The sequence below is a fragment of the Passer domesticus genome, chromosome 8, assembly GCF_036417665.1.
Source record: "Passer domesticus isolate bPasDom1 chromosome 8, bPasDom1.hap1, whole genome shotgun sequence".
Lineage (NCBI taxonomy): Eukaryota > Metazoa > Chordata > Aves > Passeriformes > Passeridae > Passer > Passer domesticus.
In genome coordinates this window covers 26,287,023-26,313,758 of record NC_087481.1, presented here as the reverse complement: position 1 = coordinate 26,313,758, position 26,736 = coordinate 26,287,023, and the positions used below count along the sequence as shown (strand labels likewise).

The following is a 26,736-nucleotide window of genomic DNA, read 5'->3' as shown; positions in this document are numbered from 1 at the left end:
GCAGCCTCAGCTGCAGGACAGTTTCCTTAACAGCTCACCACACACTCTGGGCTCCATTTCCTCAAATCTTGAGGATTCTCAACTCAGTCAGGTGGTGCCAGTTCTGTCTGACATCAGGAGCACGTGCCCAAGTGCTGGCAGAGCTTTAATTGGTTTGGGTGGTTTATTCCATGGAGTGGGAACTGGAAATATCCCTGGTGGCACTGCCTCCATGCCTGCTCATCTTGCACAAATCTGCTGCACCGACCTTCAGACTTTTTTCCGTGGTCCTTTAAACCCTCGGGTGGCACCTTGTCCAAAGCAAATTGTGGATGGGATCCTGGAAAGGCAGAGAGGCTTTAATCCATGTGAGGATGCAGCCCTCACAGGCTCACTGGGATGCTTAATGCTCTGTGGGGCATTTTAAACTCCCAGAGGGGGAAGAGCAAGGTATGGGAGGAGCAGGACATGTAAATAATTTAGAGAATGGGTGAAACACTGGTTGGAATTCCTGTGTACCCTGCACATTCCTGTCCTAGAGGCCTCTTTACAACCAAATCTAACACTCAGGCAGCTGCAGTGGTTGAGAGGGAGGAGCAGGAGAGCAGAAGCAGCATCCTGCAATACCCTGGGGAGAGATCAGGTGGGCAGACAAACACAGCTCCCACAGCACACCCATGTCCTGCTCCTCCTCACAGCTCCTTCTTTCAGAAATGGCTTTGGAAGCACACATGGCATTCCTGCCTGGTTTATCCTCAGCACAGGAACACCCCAAGCCCTGCTGCAAAGGGCTGATAAGGTGGAGTGGTCCCAGCCCCTTTTTCCCTGAGGCCAAAGTGCAGACCTGGATTTGTAGAGCCGTTTCTCTGGCAGTGAGGGGCCAGGGCTGGCTGCAGGCTGAGAGATGTCCATGTTCTCCTCAGGCCCTGTTTCCATGGGATTCACCTGGAATTGCTCTCCCATCTCCACGCTCACATCCATGGGCACGCTGGTGCCCTGCTCCATGGGAGAGCTCGTGTGCTTGGAGCCACTGCAGGGACAGAATTTTACATCCTGGCTCAGGAGCTGCCACGTGAGCCCAGAGCCAAGGAAATCGAAGGTACTGCATGAGGAAATGAGTCCATCTGGGACCCAATATCCCAGCCCTGTAGGAATGGGAAGCCATTCCCCGTTTTCCTGGCACCCCACTCCTTGTAAAGAGTCTCTCTCCATGTTTTCTGTAGCTCCCTCAGGCACTGGAAGGCCACAACGAGGTCAGCTCAGAGCTGAACAATCCCAGTTCCCTCACACTCTCCTTGCAGGACAGGAGGGAAGTTCTGCAGTTACCTTTTCACCTTCTTGGGCCTGTCAAAGCGAAAGTCAGCAGGGTACAGGTGCACGGTCACCAAGTGATCCTTCCTGTCCTTGCTGCTCTTGAACTTCTCCGTGCAGCCCTCCACCAGACACTGGTACTGAAAGGCAGGGAGGAGAAAGGAAAAAAATCCACATAACTGGGAAAAAAAACCAAGCACACACCAGCCACGAGGCGAGGGCTGGGCAGGGCAGCTCACCATGTTTTGCTTCTCGGCCATTATCTGGAAGAGGGAGTCGTGCCACTCCAAGATGTGGATATCCAGGAGATTCCCAGAGGGGAAGGAGCGCTTGCAGAAGGAGCAGACATTCCTGTGCAGGGTGTTGTAGTGGTGCTCGTAGCTCTCCAGCGTGTCAAACACCTGGCTGCACCCGGAGATGTGGCAGCTGAACTCGGACACCCTGCAGGGAAATCAGCACTTCAAGCTGAATTAGAGCCTTATCTCCAGCTGCAAACATCCCCTCTAGATGAGTTTATCAGAGAATCCCAGGATTGGACACAAAGCTCATCTCATTCCAGCCCCTTGCCACGGGCAGGGACACCTTCCACTAGGCAACACCTGCAGCCACAACATTTGTGGCATTTTTTGTGACTAAAAATTAAATGTCAGGTGCAATGAACAAAGATCATGGTGGTGCTGGCAGATGGAAACTCATTTGCCATTGGAAACTTATTAACCATTATGGCTTCAGGATCATCTAGATCCTGTTAAACAGTGCTTCAGTGAACAACAAACAAGCCATTAATTAATAAATGAGCTGTCTGAGCTAAGAGTTGCAGTTGTGGAAGACAGCTCAGCGCCAGTGATTTTTTAAGAGGTATCCAAAGGTGAACCTCACACAACACTCCAAAGTACTTCCAGGCTTTTAAACACAGGAGCAAGACCAAGATTCTCCCCCAGGCATGGTCTTCCCGCTGGAGCCCAGGGAAGCTGTGGCTGCCCCTGCATCCCTGAAGTGCCCAAGGCCAGGCTGGGCAGGGCTTGGGGCAGCCTGGCCTAGCAGAAGTGGGGAGGAACGGGATGATCCTTAAGGATCCAAACCATTCCAACCCAACCCACCCCTCGGTTCCACGCGGGGCGGACTCCGAGCCTCACTTACTTGGGTCTCTCGGGCACCTCCTCGAGGCTGGTGAGGACGCCCTGCAGGTAGAGGTGCCTGTGCACGTCGCCGTCCTGCGGAGGAGCACAGAGGGCGGTGCTGCAGGGCCCAGCGCTGCCCGGGCCGCCCCGCGGCGCAGCGCGCTGCCCCTCGCCGCCTCACCTCGAACAGCGGGTGCTGCGGGCCGAGGCGGAGGCGGCGGGGGGCGAAGGCGAAGGGCGGGGCGGGCCGAGGGGGAGGCGGGGGGTCCGGCGGGAGCCCCTCACGGAGCGGGGGCCCCTCACGGAGCGGGGGCCCCTCACGGAGCAGCAGCCGGAGGCGCGGCGGCAGCGGCAGCATCGCGCCCCAGAGAGGAGGGAGCAGTGCGCATGCGCGGGGAGCGCTGCCGAGGTTACCGCGCCGCCCGCCGCGCATGCGCGGGGCGCGCTTCCCGGCGCCAGCGGCGGCATTTCCGGGCGGGCAGGTAGGGCTGGGATGAAATTAAATTAAAATTAAAATTAATTAATACATGGAGTAGGGCGGGGTAGGGAGGGTGGGGCGGGGCGCGGCTGAGGTGCTGCCCAGGCCCCTCGGGCTATCCCAGCGATGGCGGTGCCGCCTCAGGCCAGGCCGGCTCCCGCAGCCTCCCCTCACTGCAGCATCCCAGGGAAATCCCTGCGGGATCTGCCCGGTGCTGGGACGCTGGGCCTCTCAGGGGGTTTGGGCTTGGGCTGCACCGGCGTGATCCAAAATGAGCCAGTTCTAAGTGGAAAGCTGGGCCAAGGCTTGCAGGGATCCCGTCCAGCCCGATTCCATGATCCTGGGAAAACAAAAGTGCGTTCCTGTGCTCGATGCGTGGGTCTGGGTTCGTGGGTCTGGGTTGTGTCTGCTTGGTGCAGTCTGAGCTGGGTGTCCCAGTGTGAAAAACGCCAATCAGTTGTTTTTGAAATTTTAAAAGTTTAATAGTAATAAAATGGTTATAAAAATAGTAATATAATTAAAATAATAAAATTTGAACGTTTGAGGTTAGGACAATATGAGACAATAAAAACAAAGAGATACGGATGTCCGGGTACCTTTTTCTGGGCAACACCAGCCCGAAAAAGGACCCCCATTAACAGAGGATTAGCCCTTAAAAACAATTGCCTGTTGCATATTCATCCACCTCATACATGATGCATAAATTCCATTCAAACACAGGATTCTGTCTGGTCACTGTCAACTTCTTCCTCTTAATCCTCATGCCATCTTCCAGTCTGAGCCAGGTGGGAAGAAGTTAGTTTTCTGCTGATAAGGAGCAATAAATTCCCATTTTCTGAAAGATTTAGGTGTCCTGTGGCTCCTATCTGGAGTCCTTTCTTAAACAAATATCTTGCATAGCATAGTTTCTATTTTAACATTATGTTATAACCTAAAACTATATTTAATACACCACTTAAGAAAATTAATATCGCATAACTTTCTAGCATAATACAAGATTCATTTTAATACTTGCAGAAAGCCAATCATAAAATACGCGTTTTTCACAACATGAAGCTCCTCATTTATGTCCATCATTCCTGACTCGGGGTCTTCTGATTTCCAGAATCACAGGATGTTCTGAGCTGGAAGGGACCCCCAAGGATCACCAAATCCAGCTCTTCAGTGAATGGCCCTTTCCAGGGCTGACCTCACAGCCTTGGTGCTTTGAGCAGCAGGCTCTCTGAGCTGCTGAGCTCCCCTCAGGGTTCTGTGTCAGTATTAAAGTTATTCTTTAAGAACTCTGCAGGGTTTGAGTGAAGGTAGTAAAGTGGCAGTGGAATAGGAAGACCCCTAAACTTGGGGAAAACTGCTTTGTGGTGATTTCAGCAGGGGCAGCCTGTCAGGACACCAAGCAGTGCTTCCGGCATTTCTTCTGAGATTAAAAAATCCTCTGCTGGCCAACCCTGACTTAGATTCTTCCCCAGGCTTAGTTTTCCTGGCTGGAGCTGTCTCAGCTGCAGCAGCCCAGAGCAGCTGTGGCTGCCCCTGGATCCCTGGAAGTGTCCAAGGCTGGGTTGGATGGGGCTTGGAGCAGCCTGGGGCAGTGGAAGGTGTCCCTGCCATGGCAGGGGTGGAACAGATGCCTTGAGAAGCTGACCTAGAGCAGAGGCTGGACAGAGTTAAAGAATAAAGCAGGGATTTATTAAAAGGATCTCCTCCATGGATCCACCTTGGGCAGCACAAGAGCCCAGCCAGGGCTGCACCCAGGATGAACCAAAATGGTCACAAATTGGACAGCTGGTCACGGGGTCTGTCACTGTGATCAGTTCTGCTCCATTTGCATGTTGGAGTTCATTATCCACTTACAGCTTTAGCTTATGGAGTCCCATCCTGCTTGTTTTTCTTCTTCAATTCACTGTTGTTTGTCATCTTGGGCCTGAAATTTGAGTGGTTGTCATTGGTGCCCAGCTAGAGCAGGAATTGTTTTGTCTCCCTGCTCTGTGCAGAGAGCTCACCATCCCTTAATGTGAAGCCCAGACCCACACACCAAATCAGCACAGAACCTGAAAAACACAAAAGCTAAACCCTGAGACACCAGGGTGAGACAGGCTTTGAGTCCCTTCCAACCCAAACCCTACAAGGAATATCCCTGCTTGCTTTGCTTCCTCCTCCTTTGTCCCACCCAAACACCTCCACACCCCAGAAGCCCCTCCGTGCCGGGGCTGCTTTCCCTGGTGGGGCTGTTTCCCCTGGTGGGGCTGTTTCCCCTGGTGGGGCTGTTTTCCCTGGTGGGGCTGTTTCCCCTGGGATAACCCCGGGTTCCCGTGTCCCAGGGTGGAGGCAGGAGCAGGGAGCATGAGCGAGTTCCGCATCCACCACGACGTGAACGAGCTGCTGAGCCTGCTGCGCGTGCACGGCGGCGAGGGCGCCGAGGTCTACATCGAGCTGCTGCAGAAGAACCGCACGCCCTACGTCACCACCAACGTCTCTGCCCACAGTGCCAAGGTCCTGCCCCCTCCTCCTGCCAGCAGCAGCTCCTCCTCTGGGTGTCCATCAAGGGAAAACGGAAAAAGAGGGGCTGGTCGAGTGGTTCTGGGTGTGAAGTGGGAGGGCAGGGGGGGAAAAGGGGGAATGCTTGAAGGTTAGGGCTGGGGTGTGGGGAAGTTCAAAGAAGGAGGTTGTTTTGTGGGGTTGTTTCCTGGGAGGGTGCCCAGGGAAGCTGTGGCTGGCCCTGGATCCTTGGAAGTGTCCAAGGTCAGGTTGGACAGGGCTTGATAGTGGAAAGTGTCCCTGCCCATGGAACAAGATCACCTTGAAGTTCCCTTCCCACCCAAACCTTCCCTTGATTCCGTGATTGTGGTATTCACATTCTCTGAACAGAGAGAGACATAATTCTCTCTCCCAGGATTTTTCCTGGGAAGGGCAGTGAGAAGCTCAGAGAAGAAGAGAAAACAATTCTTATCTCTATTCACTGCTCCTGTTGTTGCACATGTGGGATGTGTTATGGAGATTGTTTACCCAAAGTGATTTGGTAATTAGACACTAGTGAAGGTTTTTTGGATTCCTTGGCCAGTTGGGTCAAAGCTGTGTCCTGACTGTGTCAGACAGTCACAGTTTTTTCTTTAGTATCTCTTATAGTACAGTATTAATATAATATAGTATAGCTTAATAAAACATTTGTTCAGCCTTTTGAAATCTTGGGGTCAGAGCACATTATTCCCTACATTTGGGTTGCTCTTCTGCTATACATGATGAAATGAAAATGATATAAAATGCAACTATATGACTAACAACTGACTTTCTTCCTCTGAATATCACCCAAATATTAGAGATTAAAGCCTGGCATTCATGACCAGACTCACATATTTTATAGCTGTATAATTCATGTAGCTTTTATGGCTATAAGGCTGCTTTTCGTTTTCATTTTTAAAAGGGATCCACCAGTCAAGCTCTAGGTGCTAGGAAGTCTCTAACTCTGCCTGAAACTTGGCATTTTTGTAGCCTGAGCTGCGTGGTTGCTCTAATTCCATTTCATTTTAATTGCAGGTCCATTTAATATAAACGTTGTTTTACAGGTGAAAATAGCAGAGTTTTCTCGAACTCCTGAAGATTTTTTAAAGAAGTATGATGAGCTGAAGTCTAAGAACACAAGACATCTGGATTCTTTAGTTTATCTGCTGTCCAAACTCACTGAAGACAAAGAGGTTGGTTCCTCCTTTAGACCTGGATGTTGAAGAGTAGCAGCAATGCATTGATTTCAAGCACAGCTGATGGTAAAGTTCAGTGAAATCTGTAGAAATCCACAACTAACCAGTTCTAGCTTTCACTGAGTTATTAAAGTCCTACTGGGGGTTATGCTCCTCTTGATGTAATTCACTGAGACATGGAAAACTGGGACAGACAAATCTGTGGTTAGATTCAGTACATGGTCATGTGTTTCTTGCTTTCGATTGTGCTGCCCAGCATTCACAAAACCTTTTCTTTGTTTCTTTATGTACAGACACTCCACTACCTGCAACAAAATGCAAAAGAAAGAGCAGAACTCGCAGCAAACACAGCCACCAGCAGCAGCACGAATTTTTCCATCCCCTGCTCCACTTCCAAGATGTCTCTGCAGGAGCTGGAGGAGCTGCGCAAGCAGCTGGGCACTGTCACAGCCAACTCCAGTGCACAGCAGGTACAAAGCCCTCCTTTCCCAAGCTCTGGGCACAAAATCTTCCCTTTTCTTAGGCAGACAATATTAAATCTTGGTGCTGTTCTCAGTAAAAGTGGCCTTTTTCTATTTATGTTAGTTAATGTTGCAATCTTTGAGGTTATTCTAAGGTTAAATTCACAGTTAAATTCTTCCTGTGAGGAACCTGGCACAGGCTGCCCAGAGCAGCTGTGGCTGCTCCATCCCTGGAAGAGTCCAAGGCCAGAGTTTGGAGCAACCTGGCATCAGGGAAAAGACAGAAAGGAAGAGGAAAACCAGCTGGAGACATGGGCTTAGCAAACAGTTAAACATTTCATTAGCAGCAGTAAGTTGTGAGGTCAGAGTGCAAAAGGTTATTACTTAAATCCCAAATTCTGTTTCCTGTCATTATTTGTATAAAAATTTGTACTGTGGTGGCTTGACCTGCCAAACAGGACAGGGAAGGAAAGAAATACAGTGAAAAACTGATGGTTCAAGGTAAGGATGCTTTGGCTGCAGTAGGCAGAGGGGCAGCAGTTTTATAGAGAGTTCTTTGGACAGAGGGAAAAGAGGAGAAGATGCTCAGGTCCATGGTACCTTCTCGTGTCTGGTCAGCAAAATCTAACAGGGGACAAGCCTCAGATCACTTCAGGCTCTCAGTGGAAAGAGGGATGGACTCCCATGCTTTGTGTGTCTGGGCTTGAAGGGCTCTACATGGATGTGATGGTGGAGGAGAAGTCAGATCCTAAACAAAAGGTCCAACCCCTCACCCTGTCAGCAGTGGTGGGATCAGCCTTGTCCCCCATTGAAATACTGCACAGACTCTGGGCCTGACTCATGCAGATCCTTCACAGACAATCTGAGTCAAGTGGGTGATTTAGATCATGAAGGGAAGATGAATTTCCAGTGAGATAACTGATCTTCTTACCAGGATTTATGTGTGAACTTGCTAAAAGAGGAAAGACCTGGAAGTGCCATTCCCTGGGATGTGCAATTCACAGCCAGAGGAATTAAAATGCCATCCCAAGCCAAGATTTGTGCTTCCTGCTGCTCCATTTGCAGTCTCTTCAGACTTAGAGAGCTGCAGCTGATGGGCTGGTGCTCAGGCCTGTTAGTCAGTGAGGGCTGGGACAGGAGGACATTCCTTGGAAGTGTTCCTGTGCCCAGATCTCCTGTCTGTGAGGGTCACAGCTGGAGCTGCAGGTGTTTATGGAGCTCAGGGACCAGCCCTTCATCCCCCTCTGTGGATGTTGGCACTGCCATTGCTCAGGATGTCAGCTGCAGGTTCCTGAGCCTGGCAGTGTAAGCTGGCACCCTGTGCCAGGGGTGTTGGGGTGCCACCTGAGGGCCGTGTTCCCAGCCCTGGGAGTTTTCTCCAGGCTGTTGTTGAAGCCTGTAGTGACAGTGACCTGAATTTCGAGTTGCAGAGAGAAGGTGATTCATGCCCCTGAGACATGTGCTTTGTCACCAGTGCCACAAGTGCTGTGCCATCTGCCCTGGGATTGCTTGGCACTGACAGAGAGATCATGCAGGGACTGGAGTGACTGCTTGGACCAGTTTTGGTCCAGGATTCATCGAAGTGGGGAGGTTAAGTGTTCCCTTTCAGGTGGATGAGTCCTTTTTAGCCAAAATGTTGACTTTTTCACCTCTGCCAGTTAACAAAGTCACACTAGAGCTGGTTGAACTGCAACAGAAGTGTCCTTGTTATAGAATAAACATAGAATAAACATACAGAATAAATATAGTGCCTTGTGTTATAAAATAAAATCAGAGTCATCAAGTCTAACCCTGGACTGAATATCACCATGCCCTCTAAACCATGTCCCCGGCTGCCATTTCTGCTTGTGTTTTGAACACTTCCAGAGGTGGTGACACCACCATTTCCCTGGGAAGCTTGTTCCAATGATTAACCACTCTCTCAGTGAAGAAATTTTTCCTGCCTCCATTTGGGAAGACCTACTGGTGGCTGCCCTTCACCCAAGCAGAACATGTTCATACAACCAACTGAGGTTTGCAGTTTCATGTGGGGTTTAGCCATCCTTTGAATTGCTAGCAGCTTGTTTGGTGCTTCCTATTTCTCCACATGAAAGTCCCAGTTCTCTTAGGAGAGCAGAGGAAATCGAGGTCCTTTCAGCAGATCACCCACACATGATGTAAATAAGAAAGTAAAATGAGCCTGTGCATATCCCTTTTCACACAGACACATCTGTGGAGTTTCAGAAATGGCCTTCACCAGCCCTGGGTTTGTGCACTTGGGGCTCCAAATGTTCATGTAGGTTGTGCATCTCACAAGCTTCCCCAGCTGATGATTGCTCTTGCACTCCATTTATTTTAGTGTCAGAGCTGGGGGTGGGAAGTCTTTCAGTCTTCAAGAGCTCACTTCCTTCGCCAACTCCCACTCAGAGCAAAAAACTCCAGCATTTTCCAGCTCTCTGTGGGTGGATTTGTCTGGGTTGCATTTGGCATTGAGTTCAGAGGTGTTCAGTGCCCCTGGAACAGGATGCTGGTGCTTCTGGAAGGAGTTTGCTGCTTTCATGTGGTGTTCTCTCCAAACCAGCAGCCTCTGCCTGCTGGTTGTGCATGTCCCCATTCTGCTTCCCTGGGTGTGCCCCAGCACCCAGACAAGAGGGGACAGATGCAGAAAGGCATTATTTGATGCATCCCCACATAAAAATATCAAATATGTTAAAAAATGTGTATTTTTTTGCAGCAGTGGGACAAATAGACTGGGAAATTAAACCCTACACCATGCTACTGAAACACCAGCTATTCTGCTTTCTGTTCTCAAGTCCATCAATTGGTTTGCAGTCAATTTCTCCTTGAAATTAAACATTTCTTGGACTGACTTCTGAAAGTCTCCTGGTTTTTTCCTTTCTTTCCCTCTCTCTCTTTCTCCAACAGCCACTTGAGCTTACACGAAAAATCCTCCGGGATAAGCAGAACAAGAAGAATTCTGGTCAGCCCATTCCAGTATTTCCATCCTGGGTGTATGAGAGACCTGCACTTATTGGGGATTTCTTAATTGGCACCAGCCTAAGCACTGACACAACAGTACCAATAGGTAGGTGAAACACAAGGAAAATTGCATTAATTTGTGGTGTTTTGTTCTCATTCAGAAATGCTGTTCATATGTTCACGCTCAGCAAAACTTGGCACTTTTTTTTCCTTTGGGCTGTTTTCTGGGTATTTGAGTGTTTTGGTGGCAGGGAGGTTGGGGAAGTTGTTGGTGTTGGAAGTAGCTGGACCCTTTGGGTGGCAGGATCAGCAGCAGGAGCTGTGGCTGCTGTTCTCTTGGCCACAGGTGTTGGATGTCTGATCCTGCCTGCTGGATTTGGGTAGGAATGAGCAAAGGATTCTGTTCTCCAGGAAAGCAAAGTACGAGACTGCAGCAGGTGGATGATGGCACAACGTGTCCTTTTTTTGTCTCCTCTTTGGGAACAGGCACTTTGCCCCTGGCCTCCCAGGAATCCATGATTGTGGAGGACTTGCTGTACGTGCTGATTGGCGTGGATGGAAGGTACATCACAGCTCAGGCCCTGGTGGGCAGGCAGAACAGAGCCTTCTCCCTCGATCCAAACCTGGACTTGTCCATCAAGGAGTTGGTGACCAGGATTCTTCCTGTGGCAGCCAGTTACTCTGCTGTCACCAGGTACTGAGCTGGTTTTGTAAGGGGAGGAGGCTCTCCTGTGAGAATAGAGAATCTGCCATTGTGCAGGTGTTAACTGCCATGCTTCATTTAAGCTATGGGGTGAAATAGGAGTCTCCTCAAGCCAGGTCTCATAAGCTCTTGGAGGTCTATTCCTCACCCAAGATAGCTCAGCTGCCTTAGAATGCATAAAATCAGCAGGATGGCTTCTGTGGTAGTGTTGGAAACAAAAACGTTTTAATAAAAGGTAAAATAACAAATTCTGTACAGAGAATCACCGAGGCAGGTGCAAGAGTCCTTGCCCCTGGTAAAACACCTCACAAAAACCATTTGTTTCTTTGTTCTCTTCTTTTTCTAGTAAATTGCTCAGACAGGACTTTTTGGCTGCTGTCCAGTTAGCTATCCTTGAGGTGAAGTCCCCCAGGTCCTATGAGAGGCCTTTTAACCTAATCCAGGAGAGAAACTTCTGGGCTTATTTCCTTTCTAAGGGGACAAAGGGTAGTTTTGTCACTCTGTCAACAGGGGGCACATTCTTATAACAGGGCTGTAAAATGAGTGACAATTTATTTGGGTCAGTTTTAGCTTTGCTGGCTTTTCCTCTGTGCTGCCAGTTCACTTTTTCATTCACACAGCTTTGTTCTTTCCAGTCTTGGCCTTGGTAACTTCAGGTAAAATGCAGTTATGGTATATCTGCTTATTCTGGCTTCTCTTCCCACTCTGCTGTAAAATTCTCCATATTTCCTGCTTTTTGCTCCTCTCTGGGCATCCAGGACTGAGAGAATCTTTGTGTGCTGCTTCCACTTTCTACACAGTGCTTTTACAAATGGCTCTAGTTCCCTTGTGGCTGGAGAGGAAACATCTTCCCACAGCTTTCCCTTCTAGGAAGTGTGGGATGGGAAACAAGGGAGAGGGACTGGTGTGCTTCCCAGCATGGGATCTGCTGGTGTGCTGCACACTGTCCTCAAGGCAGAACTTCCTGAAAATCACACAAGCTGCACTGCCTGACAGAGTTTTCATTTTGCTTTTTACAGGTTTATAGAGGAGAAGTCCTCCTTTGAGTATGGACAGGTGAATCATGCTCTGGCTGCAGCCATGCGGACTCTAATCAAGGAATACATGATATTAATTACCCAGCTGGAGCATCTTCAGAGGCAGGGCCTTCTGTCACTGCAGAAGCTGTGGTTTTACATCCAGCCCACAATGAGGACCCTGGAGATTCTGTCTTCACTGGGTAAATGTCCAAAATACAGTCCTTACAGGTAGTGAGAACAGTAAAGCAGGCAGGGCATGTCTCATTTTGATTTCCTGCTTCATTAAATAAGAAAGCCCAGGGGAATTGTACTTGTGAGGGCACTGCACTTCTTCTGGAGAAGAGCACTCAGGCTCTAGGGCTGAATGTGCCTTTGGAGCTGTCAGGAGGCACCTCAGTCCTTTTGCCTGCACAGCCCTTGCCCTTCCCATCAGCTGTATCCACGCTGCTGCCTCTCCTCAGCTGCTTTCCAGACTCCTCTCCAGCTCTGTGTGGGTACAATCCCTGGAATTTCCTAGTCCAGCCCCTTGCTTACAGCTACACAGGCAGCTCAGGGGGGCATGGCCAATCTGGGGACCAATTTGTTTCAAGATGTGTCTCATATTGTTGTTTTTTGTTGTTTTTTTTTTTAATTCCAGCTACTTCTGTGGATAAGGGTGAGTGTATGGGAGGATCAACCCTGAGCTTGCTCCATGACAAGACTTTCAATTACACAGGGGACAGCCAGGCCCAGGAGCTGTGCCTGTATTTAACCAAGGCAGCCAGCGTGCCTTACTTTGAAATCCTGGAAAAGTGGATATATAGAGGCATCATTAATGATCCATACAGGTAAAGAACAGTTAAGCAGTAAAAATGAAATGCAAAACTTCAGAAACAATGATCTGCTTTGTCAAGTCTGTGTCTCCTGGGGGCCTGAAACAACCCCCTTGTAAGTTTTTTGGCTTTTGTAGAGTCATTTGAAGCATTTTGCTGTATTTCATAGTTTATGCAGCATTTCTATTTCCCACATTTTCAGAATCCTAAGGTGGGGGCAAAGCTGAAGGTAAAATATCTGAAATTAATGCCTTTCTGCTGGTAACAAAGGCCTGTTTCCTCACCCCTGCACTGACAAACAGATAATGTTTAGCCTTGGTTTATGAACCCTGTAAAATTCTGTTTCTCATTGCAGATCATCAGAGATGCTGCATAGTGCTTTTCCTCTTGCTTCACAAACAGACTAATTTCAGTTCTTGATAGGATTTGTCCTCATGAGACCTTATTTCTGATAGATCACATTACCAGTTTGCAGGTCAAAAACAGTAATCCTCATTGTACCACTTCCTGCCCCTAAACATCTGCTTTAACTGTTCAGTGAGTTCATGGTGGAGGAGCATGAGCTGCAGAAGGAGAAGATTCAGGAGGACTATAATGACAAGTACTGGGATCAGAGGTACACTGTTGTCCAGCAGCAGATTCCCTCCTTCTTGCAGAAAATGGCTGACAAAATCCTGAGCACAGGTAGGTGCTCGTGCTGCGACAGGAACCTTGAGACAAGCTGGTCTTGTGTGAAGAGAAAGGAAATGTCACCTTGCCTTGCCACTTTATGGGGTTGTCCAGCTGAATTGAGAGCAAAACAAGAGTCAGATTTAAAAAGAAGCCCAAACCCTTTAAATAAAACAACACAGGAGCCCAGCAGCACGGGGAGCTGTCTGTCTCACTGCTGTTTTGTGGGTAGGTTTTCGAGCTGGATGGAGCTGGGCAGCTGAGGTTTGACTACCTGAGTGTTACTTTAAGCATTCAACCTCTTACCCTTGTACAAAGCTCTCCACAAGTGACTTCAAAAAAAGAGTTTCAGGCCACCTGCAGAGATGTTTTGTCACCAGTGGGAAACCAAACCATTTCTGAATCTTAAATGTGATACCAGGTGCCTGTTTTAAAATTCTGTACCATCTTTTGAAAGGTGCCTAAATCTTTTCCAGCTTTGAGCACAATATAGTGTAAACATTTCTCAGCACATCTTCCTCTTGTAGATCTTCCTTCTTGGTGTAGAAGTTTCCCTGTTGGCTATACAGCAGCTATGAATATGAGACATTCTTTCTTTTTAATTTCAGGGAAATATTTAAATGTTGTGCGGGAATGTGGGCGAGATGTCACCTGCCCTGTGGCCAAAGAGGTCATCTACACTTTAAAGGAGAGAGCCTATGTGGAACAAATAGAAAAAGCATATAACTATGCCAGCAAAGTTCTTCTGGACTTCCTGATGGAGGAGAAAGAGCTGGTGGCTCACCTAAGGTTGGATTTATTTTACTAAATGCATGATAAATAGATTGGTTCTGCTAAGGGACATAAATTTTTGAAGTTAGCTCTGTTCTCTTGGGATATTACCAAGGTGTTCTCTCTATTTCCATTTAGAAAGGTTGACCTAAAAAATAAGAGTTGGAATTTTTTTTTCCCTGAAGAGGGGAAAAAAAAAAGTCTAAAATGATAGAAATGTTGAGTGGGAAAGATGTCTGGGTGTCTCTGGTCCAGCTTCCTTGGAAGGCTGTTGCCAAAGCTGTGTCAGGGCTTTGTCTAGCCCAGATCAGGAGTCTGGAGCCACACTGTGTTATGGCTGTGCTCCTATTTTTGCTCCAAAGCCTGCAGTTATCACGAGTGATCTCTGGCCAGGCACTTGGTTCATCCTCTGGCTCACCTCAGAGCTGCTTCCAAGCTCCATGCCCTCCATAGTAACTCTCCCTGGTGCCAGGTGAAAATCAAAGTTCATGTGTCCTGTTACAGCAAAATCTGCTGGATTTTAAAAAATCAGCACAGATATTTGTTCATTGAGGGGAGTGCAGGATTCTGCTCAGAATTGGCAGTTGCCCCTTGGCTGGAGCAGATCTGGGAGTTGTTCGCGACAGGAGTGGGAGCCTGCACCCAGCTCACCTAGGTTTGGGGTTTTTTCTTATTTTTAGGCAAAAAAGAACCACAAAAAAAAAAAAAAAAAAAAAAAAAAAAAAAAAAAAAAAAAAAACCACAGCAGCAGCCTTGATCTGACTGCACAGAAGTGTCCTGACTGAGGAGGTAGGGATGAGGAGACATCCATAAAAGATTATTCTCCAAACTGGTTATTGATGGCTGTGTGCTCTCCAGAAAGAGAAACATTTTGTGACCGAACCCCACAGGCTCATTGAATTGATTGCATTTGTTCCTTTAGGTTTGATCAGGATTAACCTGGGCTTTAAGAAAAGTCATCAATTGTCCCTTCATTTTCTTGAGCAGATCTATAAAACACTATTTCCTGATGGATCAAGGGGACTTTTTTGTTCACTTCATGGATCTGACAGAGGAGGAACTTAAGAAGCCTGTAGATGACATCATAACAACAAGGCTGGAGGCTCTGCTGGAATTAGCCCTGAGAATGAGCACAGCCAACACTGATCCCTTCAAGGATGATTTAAAGGTGAGAATGGGTGGAAGCAGAAGATAAATTGACTTTGAGCAGAAAGCCTGGGAGATCTGTGTGTCTGTGAAAACCTGCTTGGTGTGACAACTGGAGAGTGACTCTGGGCAGCTTGCTGTTGTTCCACAGCAGCTGTGGGTGTCCTGTGGCTTCATTTTTTTCCTGCTCTTCCCTTACAGATTGACTTGATGCCCCATGACCTCATCACACAGCTCCTGAGGGTGTTGGCCATAGAAACAAAGCAGGAGAAGGCCATCATCAGTGCAGAGCCCACAGAGCTCACCCTCAGTGGCCTGGAGGCCTTTTCCTTCGACTACATTGTGAAGTGGCCTCTGTCCCTCATCATAAACAGGTGAGGGAGGGAAAAACAGGCATGTGCTCTCACAAGAGGTGCCCATGCAAGAATCAAACACTCCTCAAAGCTGGAGAGCAGATGAAAACACACTTTCTGGTATCTCTGCTTGCAGACTCAAAGAATTCAGGCTGTTGCTACTGTAACAGGCTGTTTTGCATTTAACTGGGTTGTGAGGGACCGAATGGTCCATTTTTCTGCACGACTTTGTTTCTTCTTTCCCTGGAGCCACAAGCAAATGGGACAAGCAACATTGAGTGAGCAGAGTGGCAGATTTCAAATTGCTGAACGCCAGCAATTAACTCCTCCCTTAATTTCCCCTCTAAAAATGCCATTGAATCGTTGTGACTTTCCTAACGACGCGATGCTTTTGGAATTTTGTCTCTTCCTTCCCAACAGAGTGTGTTAGCTCTGGTGGTAGCTATGGAAGTGAAAATAGGATTTGGTAAGGTTTCCTGAACTGTATCGACTGGAGCTCTGCAGACACCTACGCCGAAGTGTCTGAGCACAGACCTGAATCCAGTCCCAGAGCTATAAATAAGCAGCCCCATCTGCTTGTGACAGTGCATTGCTGGTGGGGTAATGCTGCCTGGAGCTTGGTTACAGCTTTTCCTCCCCTTTTTTGGAAAATCTGGCTAAATTCTTGGGTGAATTCTAAAATTCTTCGGTGTCCATCTCAGCCTTAGCGCGGTGGGTACAAGACCACAATGTCTGAACCCTCCCTCCCAGCCCATGTGAGTGACCCCTGCCTGGAGCTCGAGGGAATTAAGGAGGCTGGTGATGTACCCACTGGCAGGAAATATGGAGGAGGGTCTCCTTGGAGAGGAATTCTTTGGGGTGGTTGCAAACGTGGCTCTGTTGCTTGGGTTCAGCGCAGATCTGCGCGCGCCTGAAGGCGTGAGGAACATCTTGTGTAAAGTCTCTTTACCTCTGAGCAGCCTCGGCCCTCACAGCTTGGTCTGTCAATCAGAGCAGGCCTTCATCTGGATGGGCTTCTCCTTTCTTTCCAGGAAAGCACTGACAAGGTACCAGATGCTTTTCAGACACATGTTCTACTGCAAGCACGTGGAAAGGCAGCTGTGCAATGTTTGGATCAGCAATAAGACAGCCAAGCAATTCTCCCTGCATTCAGCTAAGTGGTACAGCTTTTTTTTTGTTGTTGTTTTCAGTTTTGGTCTCCTTGCTTATTAGATACCTCATGACATAGCTCAGACAATACTGAGCTGGAAAAGATCCTTAGAAATGTCTTACAGGCTTAGAGATGTCAATTTGTGACATTTTAGGTTTCACTCAATAGTTGTTTGTAAAGTTGCTTTAGTATTTAATATCAGAATTTTAGTTTTTTATGAGCAAATGTTTAAAGCCTATGACAGGTTCAAAACTCTGACTCTACTAATTGATGGAAAGCCATGGAAAATAATCAGAGATGCTTTGCAGTGACTATAATCCCTCTCACACTGCAGCAAGGCATTTGCTAGGACAGGAATATTTAGCTCTCTGCTTGGCTGTGCAAGGCTGGTGATAGCTCTCCGTGGCATTTGCTAGCTCTGAGCTGTGTGGGTGTGATTTCTCCCCTAGGTTTGCTGGTGCTTTCACACTGCGGCAGCGGATGCTGAATTTTGTGCAGAATATCCAGTATTACATGATGTTTGAAGTGATGGAGCCAACATGGCACATTCTGGAGAAGAACCTGAAGCTGGTGAGTGAAGTTGGAATGGAAGTCTTAACAGATGTAATGCCTAATTCCAGTAGCTGCAGCTGTCTGTTGGTTTTTTTGGAGGCATTTAAATATCTGGGAGCTGCTGTTCCTGCCACGTTGCAGAGTGCTGCTGTTCTGCACCACCTTTCTGCTTGATTAGTCATACATCCCTTTCCTGTGCTGCATCTCCCTGTCTGTGCCCAGCTCACTCTGCTCCCTGTTATGTAAAGGCAGGTTCTGCTCAACATTCTACACAGGAGAAAAGATCATAGTGCAGAAAAGACCACAGAGTGCAAAGATCATAAACCAGTGCAGGCATCTGCAGCTGATTCCTTGGCTGAGTTGCAGTGCTCCTGGAAGTAGAGCCTGTGCTTTCCCTTCCATTAACCTGCCAAGGACTGGCACTACTACTACTATTATTATTATTATTATTATTATTATTATTATTATTATTATTATTATTATTCCCTCTGGTAGTCACCCTGTGATCAGACACTTCTGGGTTGTGCGTCTTTTTCCTCTCACACCCTGAAAAACATTCCCCTGAGGTAGCAAACCACCCAACACCCCTGCAATCAGCTCTCTTGGCAGCTGTCTGATGGCCCTTGTGAATCTTCAGCATCATCTGATCCTGACTTAGTTCTTAGTTCTGTGCCCTCAGGAGGTTTTTGGGGTCAGCTAGCCAAGATTTTGGTGCCCTGTCATGTTTTTTTCCTGGAGAATTCACAGGAGGGAGCAGGTCTAGCATTGTGAGTGTCTCTGCACGTTCTTGGCAAGAACTTCTGAATGAGAAGGGTTCATATGTCAAGCTCCTGGGTAATCTGGGAGTTGTATTTATTTCCTAATTTTGATGCAAGTTTAGATTTGCAAAATGTATCACTCAGTTTACTTGACTTGCATGGAGGCTGTTGTTGAAGTTATCCTGTCCCTGTTTTCTCCTTTAATTTGTATTTTAGGGGGGAAAAGGATGATCCTCACTGATCTCATGTAGTGCCTCATGGTGCATTTTATTCGTCACACTCCTCTCATGTGCATTTTCACTTGAAGATAAGGTGCTCTCTTTCTAAAATCGTAGCTGGGATCTTCATCTTCACAACTTCATCATCATCTTCATTGCATTAGAAAGCTGCATTTGTCCCTGTTCTGCAGTAGCTTAAAGGGATGTGATGTTGGAATCTGAAATGCAGGGAATTCTCAGAACTTTGGGCCTGGAAGCCAAAGCTTAGAATTAAACCCAGGATTTGATCTGAGACCTTGGAAAAGGCTTCCAAACTTAGGTGCTAGAAGTGAGAATGTGGATTTATAGCTTAAAGCAGAATCATGTTAAGCTGAGAAGAGGAAAGTTTAGAGTTTTAGAGTTTAAGATATAGAAAAAAATAAAAGTAGTTACAAGAGTAAACAAGAAGTTTAGAATGCAGCACTGTGGGTTTGTGTGTCATAACATGACTGGCTAAGAAAGCTGACACTGTAACATGAGTCCATAAGATGAAATATTTAAAGATTGGGTCAAAAGCTTAAATATCCTCGTTAGCAGTGTTTCATTGGCCAATAAATCCTTAAAAGGTCTTGTAACTAGGGGTCTTGTAACCTTATAAACCATGCAATAAAGATAGAAAGATGGGAGCCAAACTCATCCTTCCTACCTGTGCAGAAAGTAAGAGAAATAAACCACATCATCTAAAAACTCACAAATCCGATCTCTAACTCATTCAAAATTTCTTCCAAAATCCCCGTAATGTGGGAGGGGTTTCCTGCACTGGTCCTGCTGGAGCACTGTGGATGCTGTGGCAGTTTTAGTCCTGTGGTGCTTTCCTGAGCTTGGTTTGTGTTCTGAGCTTCAGCACTGTGAAGTGAGAGGGAGTTTTAATCTATCATTTAAAACTCAAGACTGAAACAGCCTGTTGGAGTGGCAGAGATGAGCAAAAATCTTACAGAATCCTCCCAACACTGCATGTCCCAGTTCCCTAGTGGCTCCTAAAGCATATTTCTGAATAGCCTGTATGTTTCAATGATAAGTTGATTGACATTTAAGAATTTTCTATTTGTTTTTCTCTTCTCCTCTTTTTTTCGCTGACTTTACTGAGCTTGTGAAGGTGGGAGTGGCCATGACAAGCAGATTTAAAACCAAAGGAAATGCAAGTTCATAAAGCAGATAACTCCATCCCTTCAAAGCAAGCATGATTTGTGGGCAGTGGTGTGACAAATCAAAGGTTTGAAGCGTGTGAGGGGCTGCTGAAGGCAGCAATGCAGATGCAGTCTCCATCTCAGGATGTTTCTGCGAGCTACACGAGGAGCTCCTCACTCTGGGAGGTCCCTGTCAGAGGCAGGGTGCTGGGCTGCAGCTCTGGGGCAGAGCAGCACAGCAGCCCTGGTTTGTTTTGTCATTGTTGGCTGTCCTGTCACAGGCGTCCAACATTGACGACGTCCTGAGCCACCACACGAGCTTCCTGGACAACTGCCTGAAGGACTGCATGCTCACCAACCCAGAGCTGCTCAAGATCTTCTCCAAGCTGATGTCTGTGTGTGTCATGTTCACCAACTGCATGCAGGTGTGTGCAGCCTCCCTGTGGCACTGCCAGCCCTGGCAGCCCCTGTGCCAGCCCCACCTGGGCTTGCCTCTGTTCCTTCTGTCAGCAGCTTTAGGGCTTGACTGCTCACACCTCTCCCAAGTGGTTTCTGTGGCTTCTTATTCCACAAAATCCTCCTTTGTCCATGTTGAGATAAGGTTCATGTGGACCAAATTCCCTCTCTTGAGGTGTAAGTTGTCTCTCTGGAGAGAGGGGTGCATTCCAGCATCAGGGAGGCCACAGCTTTTCTAAAACTCACTTTCCAGTGGGTTTTGGGGGATCTGTGTACCAGCATGGTCTTGGTTTGAAAGACAGGTGTCTCCTAAGGAAGGCAGGAGCCTCCCTTGAAATGGAAAATGTAAACCCCCTCTCTCTGAATTTTTATAATTTTAAAATTAAGGGGCTCTCAGGCAAAGATATGGGAGCAGGAAATAACAGGTCTTTAATAGGAAAATAAAAATACAATAGTACAAACAAAAAAACAACACTGCCAGAGTCAGAAGAGGCCCTGACCCCCTGTGTGTCAGGGTGGTGGCACAGTCCCATCCCATGGGGGCTCAGCCCTCCTGCAGTGCCAGCTGTGCTTCTGCTGGAGCAGGGATCCTGCACAAGGGGGGAGTTTTCCTCTGCAGCTCCAGGGCTGCTGGAGATGGGCCTGGTGTTCCTCTGGGAATGCAGGGCAGGAGAAAGCTGCTCCTGTGGGAATGCAGAGGGCAAAGGCTGCTGTGCTGTTCCAGGCTCAGATTGTATCCAGGTAGGAATGCTTGGCTCCTGCCCTGGGCAGAGCATCTCCCCATGGGATGATGGAATTTGATCAGCCCTGCAGGGACACTCAGTGGCCATGGACAGAAGAGAATTAATAATTAGTGGCCCATGAACAGAAGATCTGTCCTGGAGGGAGAATTGGCTGTGGGAGAGATAAAGAAAACTGCCCAAAGAACAGAAGAGAACTGCCCCAGCTCTGACAGGTGGGGACAGAGTACACAGCCCCATTTCCAGCCTCAGACAAGCATGCTGAGTTCAGACTCAGAGTTAGCTTTCCTGGAGTTGGGGTGGGCAGAGCTGAGCCTCATGCTGTGCCACAGTGGAAGGAACAGGCTGTAACCATGTCCCCAACTCTGTCCCCTTGGCAGAGGTTCACCCAGAGCATGAAGCTGGACAGTGAGATGGAGAGGCTCACCCTGGAGCATGGCACCATGCTGGGCCCTCCCACCGAGGAGGAGCGTGCTGAGGAGGCTGCCAAGAAGAAGCTGACCAACAAGGTGGGTCACTCTGGCCAGGGTGGCCACTTGCAGGTAGCCCTTCCTGGTTTCTAGACCACCCCCTGGCCCCAAAAGCAGAATCTTTGGGGAATTGTGGGCAGTGTGGAGTGCTGTTGGAGTTCCCAAAGTCTGCTTTGAAGACCCTGTCTCCCACAGCAGTCCCTGCACTGGTTTTTTTGAGTTTTCACATGTGTTTTGAGCTGTGCAGAGCCACATCCAGGCTTTCTGAAATGCCAGCACTTCACCATTCCCAGAGTGTGAGTGGGGCTCTTTGCAGTCCGTGGCTTTCATACCCAGGGGATCTGTCTTGTCTGTATTTCTGTCTGGGTGCACAGGGGGTTTGCTCTGTGGCTAGCAGACCCTCCTGTCCCGCTGGAAGCCCCTCTGGCACACACTGCAGTCACAGAGCTCCAGGGTCACAGCCTGTCTCAGGCAACACACATCTTCTCCCTGCTGGCTTTTCCTCCTGCTTGAAAATGAGCAATGGCAGCACATATCTGTGGGTAACTCAGCTGGGATCTACTCTGGGCTTCTCCCAGGCTGGGCACAGCAGGGCTTTCAGCTACCAAGGGCTTTGGAAGGTTTATTTCAGAGGCTGAGCAGCTGTGAAGCTTGATGGCAGTGTTTTTGGGTGGGCTGGGGAAGTGAGGGAATGACTGCAGCCCTTTGGCAAGTACAGATCAGCAAACACATGGGGCCACTGTGTCTTTGCAGCTTTTGGCAGAGCATGCTGACAGCCTGCACCTCACATCTGGCTTTGAGGCCACCATCAACAAGTTTGACAGCAATTTCTCCACACATCTGCTGGACCTGCTGGACAAACTGAGTGTGTACAGCACCAATGACTGCGAGCACAGCATGCTCAACATCATCTACAGGTGAGCCAGGCCTTCTCTGGCTGCCACTTCCCCTCCCCTGGCTCCCAGATTCAGCTCAGGAAATGCTCATTGTAGCTGAGAAATGTGTCTATTTAGGAGCTCTGAGCAGCCTGAGCTAAAGGAAGGTGTCCCTGCCCATGGCAGGGGGTTGGAATGAGATGAGTTTTGAGGTCCCTTCCAGCCCAGATCATCCTGCTTTTCATTTAACCCTAGGCTTTAGGAAAACCCAAAACATACCCCTTTGAATTGTGTGAAATTTGTCCATTAATATTGTAAATGTGGTGCTAGTTTTCCTGGAGATTGTCTCACTCTGGAGACAGTGAATTAACCAATTTCCAAACCCAGGGTATATATTCCAAGATGAGAAAATTACACAAAGGTTTGATCATAAAGTGTCTATTTTAAGTTCCCATATTGCATTGATTTAAATAAGCAGCTTCTTGGAAATCAAAATTCCTTCAGAAATACATAAAAGTCAGGTGCACAGGATGGGAGGGGAGAGAGAAAGCAGATGGAAGTTTTGCTGCTGGGTTTATAACCACTGTGTTGCTTTTTCCATAAAAAACCCCCCCTGGAAGTTCTGTTCCCTGTCCATCTGTACTGGATACATTTATGGCTGGCTGATACCCTCTCAGCTCTGAAAGCAGAGAGAGAGGAAATGTTTCACAAATGTTTTTTGAGGAGATTGTTGTCCCCTCCTGGTGCTGTTTCTGACAGCATCTGACAGGGCTGTCAGGATTCCTGGTACTTTGCAAACACTTGTTAGGTGAGATATTCCCACAGGAGACTTCCTGTGCTTCCACTTGTCCCTTTCTTCTGGGAACTTCTTGTCCAGCCACTTGTCCAGGTTTACAGAGCCCCTGGCAGTGCCCCAGGGCTGCTGGGTGTTCTGAGCCCTCCTGCTTCCATCCCCAGCCAGGGGAGCAGCTCCCTGCCCCTGTGGGTGCTGCTGAGTCCCTGGAATGGGAATGTAGGTGAGGAGCCCTTCTCCACAGCCCTAAGAACCCAGGCTGGCTCCATCTCTGAAGTGACCAGAGGTCTTCTCATCTTGGAATTTCTCAAAAAACCTGTGTGGCTGTGGTTGTTGTTCCTTTCAGGACTAACCAGGGGCAGCCAGGTCTCTGCAGGACCTTTTGGGAAAGGCTCGTGTGGTTTCTCAGTATTTTATGTCACCCTTCATGTGCCTGGAGGTCCCAGTTCATCATCATGAGGCTGTTGCAGGTTCCAGGCAGGATCCATCTGCAGGAAAGGCTGGCAGGGTTCAGCTCTGCCTGTTCCCTGGCTGCCATCATTGCTGGGTGTCACAGGAGCACCCAGACCCGGGTTAGATTCAGGGACTGGGGCCACAGGCAGCTGAGTCACCCAGGCAGGAGCATTTCCTGCTCCTCAGTGCTCCAGCTCTCCTCCTCTACCCTTTTTTAAACAATTTTACCATCTCCAGTACAAGTTCCAACAGAGGGGCTTGTTCATGGTGCTCCATCCAGGAGATCCTGATGGCAGCTCACTCCATGACCCCAGGGCACAGGGGACATGGCCAACACAGTGCTGAGAACCAAATGTCCTGGTGGCAATGTCACACACGTGCCAGGACAGTGGGACAGGCTGGTGCTGCTCCCCACAGCCTGGCTGTGTGTCCTGCCAGGGGTGCCACAGCCAGGAGCTGCTCCATCAGTGTCACAGCCCCCACTGGGGGACAGCTGGGGCCAGCAGGTGACCCCTGAGCTGTGAAACCTCTGCAGCTGGTTCTCCCTGTACAGAGAGGTTGGGTTTTGCAGCCAGCACTTCCTGCTGCAGGGGAAAGGAGAAGGGTGGTGGTGCAGATGATTCAGTGCTGCTGTCCATGGTTTGTGCTGGGGACACTGACCCAGCTGCACCCCGAGGAGGCTCAGAGGAGGGCCTGGCTGCTTTGCCCTCCCTTGGTTGTCATGTCCCTGTCCTTATGCCACCAGGGCTGTCATCACCATCAAGTCCCCCCCTGGTCTGGACTCTCTGGGACCACTTGAGTCTTCACCAAGACATTGCACCTGCTGGACCTTCCCTGTCACCCCAGATGTCCCCCTTTCCTTAGCAGGACCCCTGGGTGTGAGCAGCCCATGGGACCTGCCTTTCCAATCCCACAGGCTGCTCAGGGCTGGTTTGAGGGGTGGGAGCCCCACCAGGAATGCCCAGAGGTGACATTTAGCTGCCATTCAGGTTGGAGGGATTGTTGGCTCCAGGCCTGGGCTCTATGGCAACAGGAACCTGAGAAGCAGAGTGGAGACAGTTGCCATCTGAAATAACATATTTGAGAGAGTTTAGAAGGAAGAGTTTGTAAGACATACCACTTCTTTTTCTAATTTATAACCTTTTTATGGGACTGCTTTCCAACAAGGATCATCAACATGTCAGATAAATAACAAAATTCACAGTTCTGGTACTTGCTCATCATTTATTTGATCCTGGTTAACATTTATTCATTTTGTGGTACTGAGATATTTTATTTGTGGCATCAAACAACAGGAGATGGAGATGCAGAGGGTTTCCTTCAGAGCTCACAGGTGACAGATCTCTGTCTGCTGTGCCCAAGTCCTGCTCAGGTGTGTCATAGAATGAGAAAATCTCCTGAGGTGGAAGGGACCCAGCAAGGATCATCCAGTGCCTGCACAGACCCCAACAACCCCACCCTGGGAGCAGTGTCCAAACCCTCCTGCAGCTCTGGCAGCCTCAGGGCTGTGCCCATTCCCTGGGGAGCCTGGGCAGTGCCCAGCACCTCTGGGAAAGAACCTTTCCCTAAAATCCAACCCAAACCTCTGTTCTGACAGAGGGCTGGCAGCTGCAGGAACTCTCCAGTCACTCCAACACATCTCAGGAGTGAGAAGGAGTAGAAGTACAGTGCAGAGGGCTTTGTCAGCAGGATTAGTTAAGTCCCCATTCTTAGAATTCTTATACATCAGTGTGGTTTTCAGGCATCCTTCCTTTACCAGTGTGGAGGAGGCTGAGCTCAGAGTAGGTCACCAGGATGTGAAGTGGTGCAAGCCCCACTGAATGCCAGCCACAAAGCAAGAAACTGCCACGTAAGCACAGGCTGAGGAAGCACCACACAGATTCTGAAGAAATGGTTATCAGGGATCACTTGAAACTCAAAACAGCTGAAAGGGAAGCCAAGCAAAATTTGCAAGTGACTGAGCTGGGAATGAAGCAGCTTTAGAAATGGAGCAGGTCCTCAAAGCAGGGAGTCCTGGCCTTGTGTTTGAGTCAAAACTTGCTCAGTGCTCTCACCTCAGTGTCAGGTTTCCCTGGTACAGCTCCTCGAGGATGAAAGCAATGTAAAGCTTTTCAGCCAGGAGAGAGCAACAGATAAATTCCATCTGTCGAGGCTCTGTTTTCTGCAGGCACCAAAAAATGTCAAGGAACAATTTGTTGCCATTTGTGTGAGGTTGTTAAGCAACATGAAACTCAAATATTGTGCCCATTCAATTGGTACTGGAGCAGCCTAATTTGAGAAAGGGAGAGAGGAACTTTTGTGTGATTCATGGGCTTGCACTGCCTGCCTGCTCAGTGATCCAGGGCACACGAGCTGTGGCTGCTGTGGGATCTGCCATGGGAAGGTCACAGCAGGCTTGGGGCTGGGTGGCATCACTCTGGATTGTCAGGGAGGTGGGGTTGTGGTGTCCCTGGTGTGCAGTGCTTTGGAGAGGCTTCTCCAAGTGTCACTTGTGGCTGAGCATCTTCTGCCCACTTGCTGGTCTTGGTGAATCGTGGATGTGTGGGAAGCATCCTGGTGTTAGCCAGGGGATGGTGGGGATGGAAACCTCGGGATTTTGTGGTGCTGGGTGGATTTGGTGTGGGAGTCAGTGCCAGAGTTCAGTGCTGGTGAATTGTGGATCTGTGGGAAGCATCCTGGTGTTAGCCAGGGGATGGTGGGGATGAACCTCAGGATTTTGTGGTGCTGGGTAGATTTGGTGTGGGAGTCAGTGCCAGAATTCGGTGCTGGGAAGGGGCAGACACTGAGCAACCCTTTACAAGACACCTGTGTGGTGTGGAGAAGAGCTGTGAGCATTTGGTCCTTCCCAATGCATTTGGGACAATTCCTGATGCATTTCCCTGTCCAAGCCCTGCTGCCAAGGCAGGGGCACCGAGGTGTCACCCAGCACAGCCATGCCATGCAGGGACAGGGCTGGCTGTGGCTGTCCTGGGGGAGGCTCCTGCTCGCTCCTGCCCTGCCTCAGGTGTGTTCTGTTCACTTTGTCCCTCAGGCTGGACTTCAACGGGTTCTACACGGAGCGCCTGGAGCGCATGTCGGCCGAGCGCAGCCGGAGAGCGCCGCCGCTGCTGCCCCGCCTGGCGCAGTGAGCCTCAGCCCATGCAGCCCACCCTGCCACGGGCACGGGGCAGCCTCCCTCTGCTGGGATGTCTGTAATGCTTCAGGCTTTTGTTGCCTTTTTTTTTTTTTTTTTTTTTTACTGTGTTGTACAATGATGTGTTTGTGTGTTGTAAAATAAATTAAATGACAACGACAAAAAGTAGCAGGGTTGTTTTGTCTGTTAACAGAACTGAGGGTGCAAATTATTGGGGATGCTCCATCCCTGGAAGTGTCCGAGGACAGGGCTTGGAGCAAGCTGGGATAGTGGAAGGTGTCCCTGCCCATGCCATGGGAGGACCTTTAAGTCCTTTCCAACCCCAAGCCCGAAGCAGAGGAGTTCCAGGGAATCTAAACATTGCCTGAGGCACTTTGAGAGCAGATACATAGAGGAAGAGAAATGTCACTGAGGAACAAGGGGTAACCAAGGCCAGGGACACAGGCCTTGGGGGCAGGAGAGGGAACCTGGGGACGTGTGAGAGGGCTGTGGGCACAGGACT

At 48.8% G+C, this 26,736-nt stretch overlaps 2 protein-coding genes across 4 annotated transcripts; one reads left to right on the top strand and one right to left on the bottom strand.

Moving 5' to 3' along the window:
- Positions 1-182: 182 nt before the first annotated feature.
- On the bottom strand, positions 183-2,769 carry ZNF511 (zinc finger protein 511). The gene is made up of 6 exons (XM_064429889.1): positions 2,593-2,769; positions 2,431-2,504; positions 1,530-1,731; positions 1,306-1,430; positions 824-1,009; positions 183-319 (listed from the first exon to the last, which is right to left on the bottom strand). The coding sequence occupies exons 1-6, from the start codon at positions 2,767-2,769 to the stop codon at positions 250-252; spliced, it is 834 nt and encodes a 277-aa protein (XP_064285959.1). The 3' UTR covers positions 183-249.
- On the top strand, positions 2,758-26,375 carry TUBGCP2 (tubulin gamma complex component 2). 3 transcript variants are annotated; one of them, XM_064429879.1, is made up of 18 exons: positions 2,758-2,893; positions 5,205-5,376; positions 6,447-6,575; positions 6,872-7,048; positions 9,944-10,103; positions 10,484-10,691; positions 11,720-11,919; positions 12,357-12,546; positions 13,070-13,215; positions 13,809-13,989; positions 14,959-15,139; positions 15,319-15,491; positions 16,502-16,516; positions 17,070-17,190; positions 19,596-19,739; positions 20,891-21,019; positions 21,734-21,897; positions 26,133-26,375. In XM_064429879.1, the coding sequence occupies exons 1-18, from the start codon at positions 2,799-2,801 to the stop codon at positions 26,227-26,229; spliced, it is 2,682 nt and encodes an 893-aa protein (XP_064285949.1). In that variant the 5' UTR covers positions 2,758-2,798; the 3' UTR covers positions 26,230-26,375. The 3 variants fall into 3 exon arrangements, with proteins under 3 accessions (XP_064285949.1, XP_064285947.1, XP_064285950.1); XM_064429877.1 differs by having other exon boundaries at positions 16,502-16,630; XM_064429880.1 differs by lacking the exon at positions 2,758-2,893 and adding an exon at positions 3,997-4,142 and having other exon boundaries at positions 16,502-16,630.
- The last annotated feature ends 361 nt before the right edge of the window (positions 26,376-26,736 follow it).

Excerpts from the sequence above, each read along its gene's own strand:
- ZNF511 (XM_064429889.1), bottom strand. The coding sequence starts at position 2,769 with ATGCTGCCGCTGCCGCCGCGCCTCCGGCTGCTGCTCCGTGAGGGGCCC. Across the intron at positions 2,505-2,592 it reads CGCAGCACCCGCTGTTCGAG|GACGGCGACGTGCACAGGCA; the intron begins GTGAGGCGGCGA and ends GCTCCTCCGCAG. Across the intron at positions 320-823 it reads AAACGGCTCTACAAATCCAG|GATCCCATCCACAATTTGCT; the intron begins GTCTGCACTTTG and ends CTGCCTTTCCAG.
- TUBGCP2 (XM_064429877.1), top strand. The coding sequence starts at position 2,799 with ATGCGCGGGGAGCGCTGCCGAGGTTACCGCGCCGCCCGCCGCGCATGC. Across the intron at positions 6,576-6,871 it reads AACTCACTGAAGACAAAGAG|ACACTCCACTACCTGCAACA; the intron begins GTTGGTTCCTCC and ends CTTTATGTACAG. Across the intron at positions 15,492-16,501 it reads CTGTCCCTCATCATAAACAG|GAAAGCACTGACAAGGTACC; the intron begins GTGAGGGAGGGA and ends CTTTCTTTCCAG.